The sequence below is a fragment of the Bos indicus x Bos taurus genome, chromosome 1, assembly GCF_003369695.1.
Source record: "Bos indicus x Bos taurus breed Angus x Brahman F1 hybrid chromosome 1, Bos_hybrid_MaternalHap_v2.0, whole genome shotgun sequence".
NCBI classification, from domain to species: Eukaryota; Metazoa; Chordata; class Mammalia; order Artiodactyla; family Bovidae; genus Bos; species Bos indicus x Bos taurus.
This window is the reverse complement of record NC_040076.1, coordinates 142,564,741-142,582,041: the sequence shown is the minus strand read 5'-3', so window position 1 is coordinate 142,582,041 and position 17,301 is coordinate 142,564,741. Positions and strand designations below refer to the sequence as shown.

Genomic DNA, 17,301 nt, shown 5'->3' with positions numbered 1-17,301 from the left:
CCAGTTCAGGCTGGGTTGGAATTCTGACTGCAGGGTCCTTGGGCAGGTTGCCCTGATTTCCAGTCTACAAGGAGATGAGATCAACACTCCAGGTATGGAATCAAGTCAAATGCGATCAGGCCCACCCACTGTCTGGTAAGTCTCAGCATGGTATTAGCACCACCTCTCTCTCTTGACCGTCTTCCCTGTCTCCCCCTCCTCTGGGCTCTGCCTCATGGGACACGGCTCCGTGCTCACATGCACTTATTTCCCAGGACTTGCACACTCTTGAGACTTACATCAACCTGTTGGTGTGTGATGGGGCTGAATCCAGACTCTTCTGGGAGCAGTTCCAGAAGCTAGTTATTTGAGAACAGATTTTTAAAACTCAGTTGAGAGCCTGATCCTCCCTGTATCTATTCCTGAGACTATCTATTTCCCTCTTCCACCCATTATTGACAAATGGGACCCCAGGAACCCAGAAGGTCTCCAACCAATCAGCATGGATTAAGTTCTTTAGAAAGCATGCTTTGACATGATTACTAAGAGCAATCATTTGTGTGGAGTGTCACCTCCTACCACTGTTCCTCTGAGTGAAGGGACTCCTCAGGGGTGAAGAGCTGGCTGATGAGAGAGCTCTGTGGCTGACTGTTTGCTAGCACTGGGGAAATAGTTAAGTTTCTTTCTGCAGGACTTCTCAGAGCCTTTAGTATGCTAATGAGCATCAAGACTCTCTGTGAAAGTGAAAAAGTTAGTTGCTCATTTATGTCCAACTCTATCCATGGACAGAGGAGCCTGGCAGGCTACAATCCATGGGATTCTCCAGGCAAGAATACTGGAGTGGGTTGCATTCCCTTCTCCAGGGGATCTTTCCGACCCAGGGATCAAACCCAGGTCTCCCACATTGTAGGCAGATTCTTTACTGTCTGAGCCACAAGGAAGCTGGTTCAAGACTCTGTATCAGTTATAATTCAGTTCTCCTGCAAGTGATAGAAACCCCAGATGACAATGGTTCCATTCAAGTTAGAGTTTATTTCTCTCTCACTGAATCACAGTGCAGAGGCCAGCAGTTCCATCATCAGCCGAAACCGAACACCTTTCTAACTTGCCGCTCTTGCCTTCTCAACACAGGCTTCTACCTCGTAATCCCAGAGGGCTGCTGATGCACCAGCCATTATGTGTAGGTTCCAGTGAGCAGGGAGAAGGGGATAAAGAAGGGTGCCCTTTTCCCTTTGTCACACTTCCACTTGGGGCCTATTGGTTGATCCATCTGCCAACACAACAGTGCAACTTTGGGGGAATTTGAAAAAGGCAATTCCTCTACAGACACAGGACACACAGCTTGACAAGGCCACACTGCCTTTGTGCAAACTGGAAAAATGGTGAATTAGCCCATCACTATCCTTTCTCAAGGCAGACCTGGGACACAGCCTGGTGCTGGAGACCTTCTAGGTTAAGCAGAGGGTATGTTCTCTAGGCCCACCATCTCTGCTCCAAACTCTCACACTGGGCACAGCTGGCATTAGTCAGCACGGGAGGCTGCCCTGCCCCCTGACCTGAATATGGGAACACGGCCAATCTTAGCTGCAAGGGAGGCTGGGAAGTGCAATCTTTATTCAGTGGCCACAGGCTCAGCTTAAAATAGGGGTGTTGTTCCAAAGAAGTCCTAAGGAAGAAAAAAGTAGGGTGCTGGTTTGAGTCTCTGCCACACCCTCACCCAAGGAACCCTTTAAAATGAAACCCCAAATGACAGACAGCTGGCTCAGGACACTGGGGTCCCAAAGGGCAAGCTGGTGGAGTACCTTGGGTCCAAATTCATGGTTGTTCCACACAGCTGATGGACCTTCCCTGCTGGGGCGGTGGACATGGGTTATGCTTGGCGGTACCCAGCAGGAAGGGGTCTTCCTGGGCTGTGGTTGCCTCATCTCATGACTCACATCCTGGGGGAATCCAAGCCCACCTCCCAACCTCTAGACCAGAGCAGCAGTCACTCCCCCATCAACCCAGGCAGCTGGGATGCAGGCCCCAAGACACTTGGAGGAAGAGACCAGGACCAGGGCCTGGGCCACCAGGAGGGAGGGGGATGTGGAGCTTCTCCACAGGGTCTGGCTGGCAGGCAGAGGACAGTGCTGCCCCACCCGCTGGTGGCAGCAGCATGGCTGCCTCCCCATCCCCGGTGTGACCAGCTGTGGGTGGGGGGCCAGTCTGAGCCTGCCTCCAGCTTCCTGTCTGTCAGTCAGGCCCCCAGGTGGTCCCCCTTCTGAACAAGGCCCGGGCTGTGTGGGTCACGGCAGGAGCCCTGAGGTGGCGCGTCCCCTCCACCACCACTACCAAGGATGGCTGGGTTTCCATCCTGCCCACGTTCTGCGTCACAGCTGAGTGCAAGGTGAGTTCCAGGAGAACGCACACTTCCTGGAGCCAAGCCAGTCAGAGAAGGAAGCAGCTGTCCTCCATGTCAGTCTGGGAGGGGCTGGGAGGACTCCTGCCCCTATTAACACAGAAATACCATCTTCAGCAGAAATACCTTCGCAAATATTCATCGGAAGGACTGATGCTGAAGCTGAAGTGCCAGTACTTGGGCCACCTGATGCAAAGAGCCAACCCATTGGAAGAGACCCTGATGGGAAAGATTGAAGGCAGGAAGAAAAGGGGATGACAGAGGATGAGATGGTTGGATGCCATCATCAATTCAGTGGACATGAGTTTGAGCAAACTCTGGGACATAGTGATGGACAGGGAAGCCTGGTGTGCTGCTGTCCATGGCGTCGCAAGGAGTCGGACATGACTGAGCAACTGAACAACTGTCTGCGTACTTCATTCATTAGAATACTGGTGTGGCACACGCCTCCACATGGACGCAGAGGCATGCAGGCTAACATGGTTTATCCTCCAAATTGGTCAGCATCAACAGAAGAAGAAGCAGTGAGGGGTGCTGGGCATCCTTGCCCCCTTCCCGGGAAGTGGGCCTGTGCCAGCTCCAGACCGGGGGAAACCAAACTTGGACAATCCTGGGGAAGGTGGCCTGACAGCAAGGGCCTTAAGATGCTCCCTCCCTCCCTCCCTCACCAGGTAGCACTGAGCTCCCACCAGGGATCAGGTACTGGGGCTTCCTTGCTCGGGGGAGGAGTCATACAGGAAATAAACACCTGGAGAGGGCTAGAGACCAACAGAGGACAGATAAAAAGTACAGTGTGTACCCACGGATGAGAATTCAGACTTGAACATCCTGACACGCGGATGAACCTACAGGACGTGATGCCGAGGGAAGTAAGCTGGTCATAGAAGGATAAACATCGAATGGTCCCACTCACAGAGGCCCCTGGAGGAGTCAGCTTCCCAGAGACAGGAAGTGAGAATGGTGGGGGCCAGGGGCAGAGTCGGGGTGATGGGAAATGAAATAAACTGTGCACTCATGGTAAATGTTATGATATATGTACTTTACCACAATTTCACAAAGAAAGGAAAATCAAGGAAAGGGTTGAAGAGCCCCAGGGGCAGAATGGCCACATATCCCAACAGACAGGCGGGACTGCCCAGCAGGTGGCAAGGGAAGAGCCCAGCAGGCCGAAGGCACAGCCGGTGCAAAGGCCCTGGGGTGGGAGAAGCTCTCCGAGTCAGGGGAGGGGCCAGGGGACCAGGTTCAGAGCTGAGTCCGAGGGTGGTCCCTCCGTGGAGGTGCCCAGCACAGTGTCTCCTGCAGGAGCATACTTGCCCAGCTCTGTGTAGCACACCCAGCCTCCATCACCATGCTGTCCAGATGGCCGGGGTGGAAGTCCCCTGCCCATCTGCCGCCTCCGTCAGATCACCAGCATCTCAGGCAGGGCAGGGCCTCCTGCGGCCTCAGCAAAGGCAGTGTTTGGCCGGGTGCGCTCTTAACAGGCTGGGGGTGAGTTACCTAGTCTGGAGGGAGAGGGGGCGGGAGGCAGAGCCACCTTGTGGCATGTCCCTCGTGGCACGTCCCTCGTGGCCTAGTCAGGCTCAAGACGGCACCGCAGGGTCAAAGGTAAGCTTCACACCCTGGATGAGGCAGGTGTCTGCTGGAGGAGCGAGGTCCCTGGCAAGACAGGTCATGGGCACCTCAGCCCTTTCGGTGCTTTTCTGGGGCCCAACACCAACATGGGGGAAGGCTAGTGGCTGGATCCAGAACCAGCATTAAAATTAATGTGACTCACTCTTCTCCTGGGTCCATGGTGCCTGCGACGGTGGAGGAGAGGAGGCCCCGTGAGGGCACAGCACGGCGGAGCACAGGGGGAGGCCACTCAGGGGGTCCCCCCGGCAGCACCAGGCAATGGGGGTGTCCATCTGCTCACACTGCCCACGTGCAGCAGCGACCCTGCCTCAGGGTGCAGCTCCCAGCGTCTGCAGTGTCACCCGCCCATGTGTGCTGGGAGGCGGATGCTGTGCCTGGAACCACTGCAGGTGGCCTGGGCTTCCTTACACATGGTGGCTGGGACCCAAGGGCGCATGTCCTGAGAGGCAGATTTCCAGGACGACGAAGACCACGTTTGTTCTGACCTCGGACCCCAGCGACACAACCGTTGCCTCCTGTCCTGACGTCAAGACGGCACCAGACCTCACCCGGTTCCCAGAGAGGGCGACCTGCTTGGAGGACGAAGTTCTAGAAGAGCATCAGGACCTGGAAATACCATTGTGTCCACTGGGAAACTCACCCGCTGAGACCCCCCAGCGGGTGCAAAGAGCCAGGATCTAACGGCTTTCAGTCACTCGACAGTAAGGGGGAGATCATCAGATAGCCCCTTCAACACTGAATAAAAATGATTTCTAGCACAGTTTTTCCCCTTCTCGATTCTCACATTTAATTCCTGGCCTCTGGTGCAAAGAGCTCGCTGTGCGTGCCGCCCACCACCCTCAATTTGGACAAGGCCCCACCTCATCTGAGACTGGCTGGTCCTCGGGACCTACTCACTCCTAATGCCCTCCCTCCTGGGCATCCTTCCTGGGTGTGTGCCTTTGGAAAGGCACAATCCTTGAAAAATAGCGTTTTCTACATTCCTCATTTACCTAAATGGGATGGTGAAATGGGTCTGGTTCTACTTCCTTTTTCTCCACTCAAACTGATCTTAAAATCTTGTTTTCAGTACATGTTTTGAGGCTCACTTCCATTTTGGATGTAGAAGCCATGAGAACACTACTCACAGCCTATCAACAAGGAAAAGTGGAGGATCTACAAGATCTTTAACTATTCTTGAACTCAGAGAGCTGAGGCTGCGAGGCGACCAGGTGACTGAATTCTGAAGAGGGACAAGCCCCTCCAAGTCAGGTGGGGGTAGGGCACAGACTCAGGAGGGGGCAGATACAAAGGAGGTAGCCCGGCCTTTGAGGACCACCCCCCGCATCATCTCACAGGCGTGCAGGATGGGACTGGAGAGACCCCTCAACCCCCAGGGTGAGCCGGCATGAAACCCCACCCACCACCCCCACCCTTCCCTCCTTTGAAGCAAAAACCTTAATTTAATGGGGGAGGAAACTGGCCCCCCACCCCAGGCAACCTGGGTGAAGACTGCTGCTTCTGGGTAGAAGTGTGTAACCTTTCGGCTCCAGGCCCCCACCCCGATACACGACAGGGGCTGCGGCAGACGCATGAGAGACCAGACCGCTGGCTAGGCTGACCCTGGAGGCCCAGGACACAGGACTTGCTCAAGATCAGAACATCTTCCTCCACCCAGGGTCAGGGGACGAGAGCAGAGACACTGCCCACCCCAGGGTGGGGACAGGTGCACTGGGCCAACTGAAAGCTGGAAGCGGGGCAGGAACACGGAGGGAGACCTTCTGGCAGGAGGAATCTGAAGGCCATGAAAGCCACTAAACCCCACACCCAGCTTGCCAGCTCAGCAGACGGACTCAGCCCCACACTGCGGGCCAACTGGACGGTGCGTCCACTTCCGGGGCCCAGGACTCTTGGCTTTGGTCTCTGTTGTTCTATAGAAAGCATCCGGCATTTGGTCAGGAGTCAGGAGATACAGTGAAGAGAAAACCACCCATCCTCAGAACCAGACCTGAGAGTATCTGCCTGCCACCCATTCTCCATCAACTGCACGGCTGCTCCACTCGGCAGGGACCCCAGGGTGCTTCTGTGACTCTCGCTGCCACAGATAGCACCCACGTGCATCGCCGTAGGTCCCGTGTGACCCTGTAGGAGCCTTCTGGTGAAGCCTGTAGGACCACAGAGTCCAGCTTCATCTCCTTGGGGACCGCTAGGTTCCATGACAACCGCCCCAGCAATGCTCCCACCCGCAGCAACCAGCAGTAGGGCCACCCACTAACAGCAGGGCCAGATAAACTGCCATCTCACGGGTCTCCAAGCATGTGTCTCTGATGAGGCCGAGGCCCAGAACATCTTCATGCACTTGTTGGCCGCGTGGCTTTTCTTTTCAGGGAGCTATTAAGATCCTCTGCCATTTTCTCCTGATTTCCAACAATTCTCCCTTAACCCTAAATGTGAATTCCTTGCCAGCTTTAGCATTAAAAAAGAGAGAGAGGGAGAAGGCTTCCTCCCCGATGGTCGCCTGTTCATAGTCAAGGCTCTCCTCCTGATGTGGCTGCATCTCCCAGGGCCTCCACCGATGACTCACACGTGTCTCATAGGTCTTCTTCACCCTGAGTAGCTATGATCAGGAGAAGGCAATGGCACCCCACTCCAGTACTCTTGCCTGGAAAATCCCATGGGAGGAGCTTGTTAGGCTACAGTCCATGGGGTCGCTAAGAGTCGGACACGACTGAGTGGCTTCACTTTCACTTTTCACTTTCATGCACTGGAGAAGGAAATGGCAACCCACTCCAGTGTTCTTGCGTGGAGAATCCCAGGGACGGCAGAGCCTGGTGGGCTGCTGTCTGCGGGGTTGCACAGAGTTGGACACGACTGAAGTGACTTAGCAGCAGCAGCTATGATCAGCTCCCACGTTACCTTCTGCTGGCTTCACACCCCCACTCCAGGACCCCTGCATCTGGCTTGGCCCTGGCCCCAGGGCCGTGACGCTGCTCTGATCAAAGCCGCCCTGGTTCCCATCCAGTGTCCTCCACACTCAGCTCCTCCTCTAAACTTTCCCCTCTGGCTTCACTTCCTGCAACATTTCCTCCAGCTCTATGGCTGTCCTCCTGCCAACAGAACTCTCTGGCTGGAAAACTCAGGTCCACACTCACAGAGCATACACTACTGAGGGCTTCACCTCTCATCTCTGACACGGACTGATCGTGGTGTTAATATTGGAAGGAAACTGAGTGAACGTGAAGCAAAATATGTTTAAAATATACCCGATTTTTTTCTACCAATCATTTTCTAAAGATGTGTAAGCAACTAAAGCCACTAATTTCATTAAAATGTTCCTTTTCAGAAATACTGCAATCAAAGAATTCCTGCTTTATCCCTATATATTAAACCCATCATTGGCTTTTACAGATTGCATTTTTTAAAAAATGTCTCTTTTCTCCTCCATTTATTTAATTTTTTGGCTTCACCTGGTGTGGCCTGTGCGATTTTGGTTCCCTGACCAGGGATGGAGTCTGGACCCCGGGCAGTGAAAGCACTGAATCCTAACCACCGGACCCCCAGGGGTTCCGCCCAGGGCCCAGTTCTGGGTTGTTTCAACAGAGACATAAAAAGTGGGAGCACTTGTATGAGACAATGCCTCAATACCATTTGTATGTAAATTTTTCACCAAATCATTTAGTTAAGAAACACTAACTAGTTATTTTTAGACCAATTAGAGATGAGACAGACCTGGGCCCTGCTTTGCTGAGGCCGGCCCTGGGCCTGGGGGTCAGTGTGATGCTCAGAGTGGTCACTGGAGGCTGGCCGTAGGTTGAGACGCCTGTCCCCTAAGCCGGCATTCATTGTCATTAAGCAACAGCTCTACTGTTTAACGAATTTTAGTTTAAAAATGGTACAGAGATCTTAGGTCTTAGTGAAAATAAGAGGGTCTGTCCGTAAAATGGCAAAAATAATTTGTGCAAAGAATTTCTTCTTAGAGGGTATAGAGCACAGCATGTGGGCTAAACATAATGTACATTATTTAGGACATCTGCATAATGCAACAGAATGCAAAACACTGAATATTTGGCCCAAGTACAGTTATTTTCAGGATTTGCCAGGTCATTGCTTTTTAAAAATGTTGTTTATTTTTGGCCATGCTGGGTCTTTGTTGCTGCGCTCGGGCTTTCTCTAGTAACAGCTGTGGTGCACAGGTTTCTCATTATAGTGGGTCCTGTTGCAGCATGGGCCCTGGGCACACGGGCTTAGCTGCTCCTCGCTATGCGCAATCTTCCTGAACCAGGGATCCATCCCAGATCCCCTGCATTGGCAGCCGGATCCTTAACCACTGGACCACTGGGGCAACCCCCAGATTGTTATTTACTCATTTTTCTTTTTAGAGAATATTATTAGTCAAGTATTACTTTGAGCTACACTAAATCTTGTAAACCAACTTCTTCTTGATATGAAGAAAGCACTTAGGGGCTGAAGGCTGGGCCAAGGTCTCACTGGGTAAAATTTCACGCCCACCCTCTCGCCTCTGACCTGAAGGAGTTGGAGACAGAACAGGGTGACTGTCTTCTGCCAAACCCATGAGAAGCGTGTCTTAAAACAACACACTTCACCACGGTCATTCCTCACTCCAGCCAAGTCCACAATTTTACATGCACTTAAAAACAATACTTTAGTCTGCAGACTTAAGCCTCTACGTACAAACATTAGCCTCTACGTATAAACAGTTTGGCAGCTAAAACTCTCTGACAGTGGTTTAATGGACTCTTCAGCGCAACTGGAAATTTTCTGGCAGGAAATTTCACATTATGAACTACAAAAGGTAATACCTTACTGATGAATTATTTTCTTCTCATTACTATCAGAATAACTAGATTTACGGTGAACTACAATAAAAAACAAACTGAAGCTTTCCATTTTTTTTTTTCCTGGAAAACCAGTGACTACCTCAAGAAACTTAGAAAACATTCTTGAAGATGCAAATGGGCCTGAGTGCTCCAGGGTGGTGCAATCCTGATTTTTTAGAATCTGTGGGGGTCACGACAAACCCCAAGTGTCACCAGCAAACATGTCAACATCTGAATGTTGAATGTCCTTAAAATGGAAAAGCATCTGTGGTGACATGAGTTTTAGAAAATAAAACGTCCATGAAGCATGTTTCTGTTTTTAATTTTTTTGCTTTGATAAATCAGTTGCTTCACAAAAATCCCTTTCAAAGACAACAATCCAAGAAAACATTGTTACAGCATTCACATTTAAAGATTGTCAGTTCACAGACCAGACAGAACTAAATTAGGGGAGGGTGGCGGGGTTTTTTTTCTGTCCCTAACTACCAGAGGCGGGCCGTTCTCACTTTCCCGGGATGTCTGAGCTTGTCTAAAAGAAAAGGTGCTCCCCCACTTTATCGCCCCAGTCAGAGTCAGGTCAGGTCGTGGGCAGGTTATGTGGAGAAGACTCTGGGACTCGGGCCATGGTGGCTCCAGCATCAGGGCCCTGTGGTCTTTGAGCGAGCTGGGGCTGTGGCCCACCATACATTGCACGCTGGACAAACACTTACACTGTTTTATTTCTGGAATCAAAACACGAAAGCTGCATTACTGCAGCAGCTGGAGTGTGGCTGGACATGGCCCAGCCATCTGCTACCCACTCAAGAGCTGAACAGCAGGTAACTTGACATGTTCAACCTGGGTTGCAAGACACAGTCAAAACCATCCTTCAGGGAAAAGAATTTAACAAGAGCAAATTCCTTTAAGATGAGAGCTCAGCAGGGTTGTGCTCTCACAGATGCTCTTAAAATCCCAGGGGCTGGAAAATGGGTCTTTATTAGGTGCCAGCTAACTACCAATGCCCCAGACAGTGGCTTATGAACCAAAACAGTCTGCCTGTTGGGTTAAGATCCCATTAGTTACTCATGGGAAGAGCTTGAAATGCCCCCTCTCGAATGATCTTTATCCTAGTCCTCTGAATGTAGCGACCAGGATGCAGACTCCAGCTGCAGGGAGCAGGGACTGCGACCCCAGGCACCGACTGCCAGACCCCAACATGGCCCTGATGTGGCCCCATGTCCACGCTGCTGCAGCCTGTGCAGCCCGAGCCCTGTACCCTGGCTCCAGGGAACAGGATTTCTGCTTGGGGAAACTGACCAGGAGTGACCACCAACCTGAACCTGAGGTCAGAGGGACAGAGGGAGGCGAGGGAGGGAGAAGCTGGCTGGCCAGCTTCCACAGGGTCTAGTCTTAAATCCTAACTTTGTTGGACTTAAAACAATTTTTCAAACTGCTGTAGTTTAAAAGATGTGACTTAAAATATATAAAATTGTTTAAAAGGAACACAATAGCTGCTTAAAAATGTTATTCTCTCCCCCAAAAGAGAGTCAAGTTTTTCTTTTAAATCTCCTGAAATATTTTAAAAGAAATTCCTCTGTATTTCTTGCTTCCTTCTAAGTTATCCAGGAAGTACTCTCCTATGACTAACTTTAATTATTAATAATTTGGGAAGAAAAAGTCAGTTCCAGAAAAAAAATCTGCACTTGCTCAGAGCACTTCTGGATAGCCTTGGTCCACAGCCAACTACTGTCGCTGCTTTTCAGGAGCTGATGACCATTAGACTGTCCTTCAGGGCTTCCGGTGTCCCACTGATGGTGACGCAGAGACGTCTTCTGTGAAACCAGGTCCTGCTTCCTCTCTGAGAAAAAGCCTCACTTGAAAGTAAACTGGCAGATGCAAATCCAAACCCAGAGAAACAAACCCAGTCTGCTCTGTGGTCCATCTGGTCACCAGGAGCCGAAGTCCCACTGTTATCCAGATGTGATGTGATCAAGTCAGAGGAAGAACCACCGACCGAGTGATGACGAGCCGCCGGCACCCCACCCCCAGGCCCTGCCGGTTCCTGTCCATCCTGCAGTAGACATGCACTAATCGTGTAACAAAGCCAAGGGTCTGCTCTTTGCCTGCTCTGAGCCAACAGGATGGACACTTTATAGTAGTTTATGACACACGTTCTATGCATAACATACGCTGACCGAAAGCTCCTAAGACAACGCCCAGCTAACACGGCACATCACCACTCAACCGTGGTCAGACTTAAATCAGACGGAAACAGTCAGCAAAAGCTTTTAACTGACCACCGGCTACCACTTAACTTAGCTAAGCCCTACTTAGCAAATACCTTGAGACGCACGTTTAGATAAAGTGTAAATTGCAATCTGAGCAACATATTGACTAAAATTTGAAGATATCAAAATTTCATTAAATAGATGTTTCTTTTATAGTAGAAAATGTGAATTAATACCCTGGGAGAGCAGAGAACCAGAATACTAGCTAACTGGGGGCAGGTTCATCAAATTTGGCCAATTCAGAACATTCCAAATTGAGACAGTCAATAAGTGTGTACTGTTTCTCTTTTAGAATTTACCCTTGACATAGTCATAATCCAATTCATACGGAATTTATAAAAATAGCTTTTTATCCAATAATTCCAGCAAGGTAAAAATAGGAGTTTCTTTTCATATATAGCAAATGACACAGGCTCACGGAACATGAGAACGGAACCACATCTGAGTCGCCAAACATCCACCACAGGTCACACGCGGTTTATTGTGCTGTCACCCGCCTCGCACGGGCGGTCTCCAGGTGCAGAGGCTTCTTCCTAATCCCGGGGCTGACAAGTGAACCAGCCCCCTGAGGCCTGCCTTACCCACAGAACAAAATTAAAACTGCGTAATCGCTCAGAAAATGGAAGCACTAGTCCTTAACCTAATCAGGGGCTCGTGGGGGGGCGGAGGTGTTTGTCATTCATCACATTTTTAGCGTTAAACCTTTAAAGAATTTCCTTAAAAACTCACGCACACACGCACACACACACACGTGCACACACACGCACACACACCTGGAAAGAAGTCGCTGCACCGGCAAAGACGCCCTGGAAGCTTACTATGAAATACAAAAGTGCACTCTTCTATGCCTACATATAAAACATATTAGAAATAAAACTGTGTAAAATGTTTGCTGTGCAAACTATAAAAAGGGGCGCCGGCGGCCGGGCCCTACTGCAGGGAGTCGCTGTTCTCCAGGACCAGCCCGCCCAGGTGGCCGGGCGCCAGCGCCGCCCCGCCGTCCCCCGTGCTGTCCACGGAGTCGTCCTCGCTCTGCTCGGCCATCATCACCTGCTGCACCGCCAGCGTGGCCCCGTCCGATGACAGGGACTGCAGGCTGTCCACGTTCATGCTCACGGGCGCGGTGATGGTCACGACGGCCCCTGTGGCACAAAGCGGCGTCACCGTGCCATCGGGGTTCAGCCCGCTGGGCTGCGCAGCCTGGCTTCCCCTGGCTGTGTTTCTGGGACCATCCACAGGGATTTAAGGAATGTCTCTACTAGGATCGTCCCAGACCCTGCAAAGCTAAGCTCTCTGTTTAGAGAGGGTCTGAGGGTCAGGATGGTAAAGGGGACAGACGCCTGGGGTGGAAAGCAAGCGTCACACAGAGGAGAAGGGACCCAGGACACAGGGGAGAGGCCTCAGAGGACAGGCAGGGGTGGGGGGACTGAGGTCAGAGGACGGCAGGCCAGTCTGCGAGGGAAAGTGGACACCCGAGACACATGCTCCTGTGCTCCAGCCCAACAGCGGGGAGTGGGAACCACCAGGTACCCGTGAGCGGGACGCGGACTAGAGATGCTAGGCCGTGAAGGCTCTGCGCCAGGAAATCGCACAGCTGGATGAAGCCTGGGGGGACACAGGGTGAAATACCAGGCAGTGGGCGCATGACACACACACACACCCTGCACTGAAGCAGGAGGGGCAGAGAGAGACAGGAGCGGCCTTGGGCGTCTGGCCGCGCACTCCGCTCTCCTGGGCACACCTGCACTGCTGACGGGCACCTGGACCAGCACTGTCCCCACGGTCAGACGCAGCAAGACTGCTGCTTGCCCCTGGTTTACCGCCTCACCCGCACCTGCAGGACAGGGTCGCCCAGCCCGGTGCCCACCTTCAGACACAGTCAGCTCACTGGCAGCTGGCTGTGCCGCTCCCGAGGCAATGGAGTCAGGCCAAAACCTCTGGACGGGTCTGTTCTGAGCAGTCTTTTTCTTTGTTTTTGGAGTTTCTGAGCAACTAGAATCCAACATCGGCTGTAGGATTCGTCTTCTTGCGTTGATGAACCTGCGTGAAGGAAATACTCATGTCAAAATGGCCTTTCCAAGGCCCTGTGGCCTCAATGACAGGCCAGGTGCTTCACAAACCACATGAATGTGACCACGTATTCCCTGCTGTAAGAAGTGCTTAAGAGTAACGCCAAGCATCTCATCTAAACTTCCAGAGAGTAGGGCTGTTTTTAGAGTAATTCACTTGAATAAAGACAGACTGCCCCACAGCGTCTTTTCTCCACTCTGACTTATCCACCTCTGTGAACTGGGTATTCACGATGACACAGAGGATGCTGTTCAAACTGTGGATGTGACATGCCCTTCTCTAAGGAAGTGGCAGGGTAGAGCAGCAGAACCAGGCACCCTGCAGCCTCCGACCCGAGGCCCGCAGGCGGTGCATCTCTGAGCGCCCACCCAGTTAGGCCCTGAGTGTGGACAGATGTCCGGCTCTGAGGCTGTCTAATTGTGAAATACTAAGATTCAAAAAATCTCCAATTGCCCAAGGACATATTCTAATAATAGATATGAACAGGCTGACACTACAGAGCTCCGTTCAGAGACTGTCGCTGGTCCCTGCGGCTGAGTGTGAGCCGGACTGAAGGGTCACAACAGCCCCTCAGCACACCACAGACCCCAGCATGACCTGGGAGAGGAGCCTGCTGCCATCTCTACGTCTGTCCGTCCTTCTCCGTCAAAGCTTCTACAAGGCACAGGCGTGAGCTAATGATGGGTGTGTCCAAATTCACTCCAAAATACAATTTTTGCAAATATAAAAGGAAAGTCATAAAAGGTAAAAAATAGCCACTAGAAGACTTTAGAAATTTTAGAATTTATAAAAGACATGTATCAAATTGTTATTAATTTTAAAATGAAAAGCTGAGGTCAAACCTTCTAGAAAAGACAATTCTGTTAATAGCACAGAGGAGCAAGTTAGGAACAGCAGGGGCCCACAGGTGAAGAGGCTGACAAGCCGCCAACCATCAGCACATCCAGAGACATCGCTCTGTCCTCTGTCCGTCACCCATCCGTCAGTCACTGAACCAAAACACAGTTTCTAAATGGGATGCCATGAAGACAGTGGAGACTATGACAGAGAAAGACTCAAAACTCACAGCAACGAAACACTCAAAGCCTTTCAACTCTTGTTAACGCTCTGTTTAAAAGATCCAACAGGAAATAATCCAACACCATGGCTTATAGTTGCCACTTAAGTCAAAAATAATAGCTCAAAGGCAAGATAGGAGAAGTACTTAATACAGTGCCAAAGCATACCTCCCGCATGTATAACTGCGCAAAATGGAACATTTTTATTGTTTACACTGGAATCTACCTGATCTTCAAATTTAAATTTTAACAGTTAAAATGAAAATACAGCAATGTTAATAAGTGGTAGAAGCTGTGTCTTCTTTTACGCATGCCAATGCTATTAAGCTGAAATCATTTCCTACGTCTGACTGATGAGTAAAATAGTAAAAAAAGAGGCCAACGACTAAAAGCGCAATGCAAGTGCACGTTCAGAGCCCACCACCACTTAGTGACGTCAGCGCCTCTAATTTAAGGGGAAGCGGTCAGGATCCAAGTGTCCACAGTGACGCGTGACGCCAGAGCCACAACAGGGTGCTTCCTGTAGAAAGTACACGTTTCCTTCTCAGGACCCCTTAGGCCTGCTGGGACAGGGCCACTGTGGCCAGCCAGCTCGGGGGCTGCCTCCCCACATCACTGCTGAACAAAGGATACAGGGTCTCAAAAGCGGGGGGTGGGGGCTACCAGTGATCAGGTGAACTCACCTCGGCTGTTCATGGCCCATGGAAACTCGTCCACAAAACATCATGGTTTAAGGGGGGTGGGGGGAGGCCCTGGAGAAACGCGTTTCTAATTGAGCGAATACATCATAGTGAAAAGTCCTTGGGCATCGGTCACAAAACTTAGGTGAAAGTGTGTGCGATTTATGCTTAAGTGTCCTGCCGCCAATCCCAGACTCTGATAACAGAGGAATGCTTGTGTAATTCACCCAGACTGTACTATTCACTGGTGTCAGGATTTCCAGGTGTGCTGTTGACAGCAGAGTCTCAGAAAGTGGGCGCGTCTTACCAGTTGTTAACTTGGAGTAGTGTCAAGTTTGTCTGAGCAGCAATCTGTTTTTTCTCATCTTCTGTCGGGTATGGATGCTGAAAATAAAAAGGAGTGTCACCGTGAACTTTAGTTTTTAAAAAGGAATTCAAGACCATCCTGGTGAAACAGAAGCACACAAATAATTGTTAGTAAAAACTGGTATGAACAGTGCTTTTAGCTAAAACTTAACTTTAGTCTTATATTTGTTTCCAGAAATGCCTAAAACAGAATGAAGCCTTTTTCCCAGCTGCCCAAGAACACAGGGGCTGCACAGCTGGTAGAAGCCCAGGCAGAGCTGTCGTCCAGACGGGAGTCTGGCTCAAAGGCCGCGGGGAAGGTAAGAGATGAAGGTAAGAGCACTGGAAGTGGAGGGACTCCGGGGGCTCTGCCAGGTGCTGTTCTAAGCCCCCGATACAACCTACGGTTCTTCTATCAGCTTCACAGCTGTCATTTCAGAACCATAAACTGTATCCATTTAAAGCAGATAAATGGCTGTGTTTTGACCCACAGCACAACAGATAATGTGCTCACCTGTGTACATCCTACATAGGAATCCACTGATTCTGCACACTCACAGACGAGGAACCCAAGCAGGGCAGGGCACACCCTCCCCATCCTGGGCTGGTGGAACAGGAGGCGGCAGAAGAGGCCCGGACAGATTGCCCCAGGCCATCACGTCCAGGTGACACGTTCTGTCACGGGAACTGTGAGCATGAAGTGGACCGGGATAAACTGCAGTCACCTAACAGCGTCTGCTAGGCTAACGAGCGCTGTCGGCAGAGAGCTCAGCTCGGGGCTGGGGAAGGGGTGTCTGCTATTTCCTCTTTCTTTCATGGATGACTGAGATACGTCACTTAGAAAAAACAGAATTAAACCAGAAGTAAATACAGACACACCTAGGAAATACTGCAGGTTCAGTTCCACACTACCTCATTAAATCGAGCATTGCAATACAGTGGGCCACAAATTGTTCTGCTTCCAAAAATGTATATAAGTTGTGTTTACACTATACTGTAGTCCAGTAAGTGTGTAATAAGCATTTTTGTCCAAAAAAAAGTACACACCTTAATTAGAAGAAACTTTATTGCTAAAAATCACTAACCATCATCTGATTCGTCAGCGAGTCATGATCTTTTCACAACTGCTAAGTCACTTCAGTCATGTCCGACTCTGTGCGACCCCATAGACATCAGCCCACCAGGCTCCCTTGTCCCTGGGATTCTCCAGGCAAGAACACTGGAGTGGGTTGCCATTTCCTTCTCCAATGCATGAAAGTGAAAAAGTGAAAGTGAAGTCGCTCAGTTGTGTCCGACTCTTAGCGACCCCATGGACTGCAGCCTACCAGGCTCCTCCATCCATGGGATTTTCCAGGCAAGAGTATTGGAGTGGGGTGCCATTGCCTTTTCACAACAGTCACATCAAAAATGATTGAGCACAGACCATCATAACAAATATAATAATGATGAAAGAGTTTGAAGTAAATATTGCGAGAATGACCAAAACATGATCCAGAGACACAGAGTGACCACATGCTGTCAGGAACAGCACCAACAGATCTGATTCACACTGAGCTGCCACAAACCTTCAACTCGCAAAAATCATGACATCTGAGAAGTGTGATATGCTTGTATCAAAATTCACAGAAGCACCAAAGGAAGGTAATTTCTATCTACAGGAATAACATGTCCAGAGGTGACTATTGCCCGCATGGGGGACCACAGAGACACCTACTCTAAAACCTACATGCACTCAAGTCCCTCATTTTCCACCAACCAGGACCTCAGAGAGTGGACGGCGCCAACAAAGAAGGAGGTGGGAGTGTGTTTCAGTTCTTAAGTGAGCATCCTGTGTTGGAAAAGTAACTGTGTATCCTGGGGACAACAGAACAGCAGCAGATTCATCTCAGCAGCGCTCCATGCCTCACACTGACTGATAGTAACTCACTTTCATTCCACAGGAGCACACACGGAGCCAACTGAGAGCTTCTGGGAACAGAAATATCATTCTTGTCCTCTAAAAAGCTCATAAAATAAAAAGGTGACAGGAAGCAAGTACACAAACCAGGAAAAAAA

The 17,301-nt window shown here is 50.5% G+C and overlaps 1 protein-coding gene across 3 annotated transcripts in view; it reads right to left on the bottom strand.

Annotated features, from left to right (window-relative positions):
* Positions 1 to 9,131: 9,131 nt before the first annotated feature.
* The window catches only part of PKNOX1 (PBX/knotted 1 homeobox 1), a 41,741-nt gene continuing 33,571 nt past the window's right edge, over positions 9,132 to 17,301 (bottom strand). For all 3 annotated transcript variants that reach the window (XM_027547015.1, XM_027547034.1, XM_027547025.1), the window contains exons 10-12: positions 15,209 to 15,285; positions 12,961 to 13,133; positions 9,132 to 12,235 (exon numbers count right to left, since the gene is read on the bottom strand). In XM_027547015.1, coding sequence (XP_027402816.1) covers positions 12,024 to 12,235; positions 12,961 to 13,133; positions 15,209 to 15,285 — 462 coding nt within the window. In that variant the 3' untranslated portion in view covers positions 9,132 to 12,023. The remainder of the gene's footprint in view (positions 12,236 to 12,960; positions 13,134 to 15,208; positions 15,286 to 17,301) is intronic.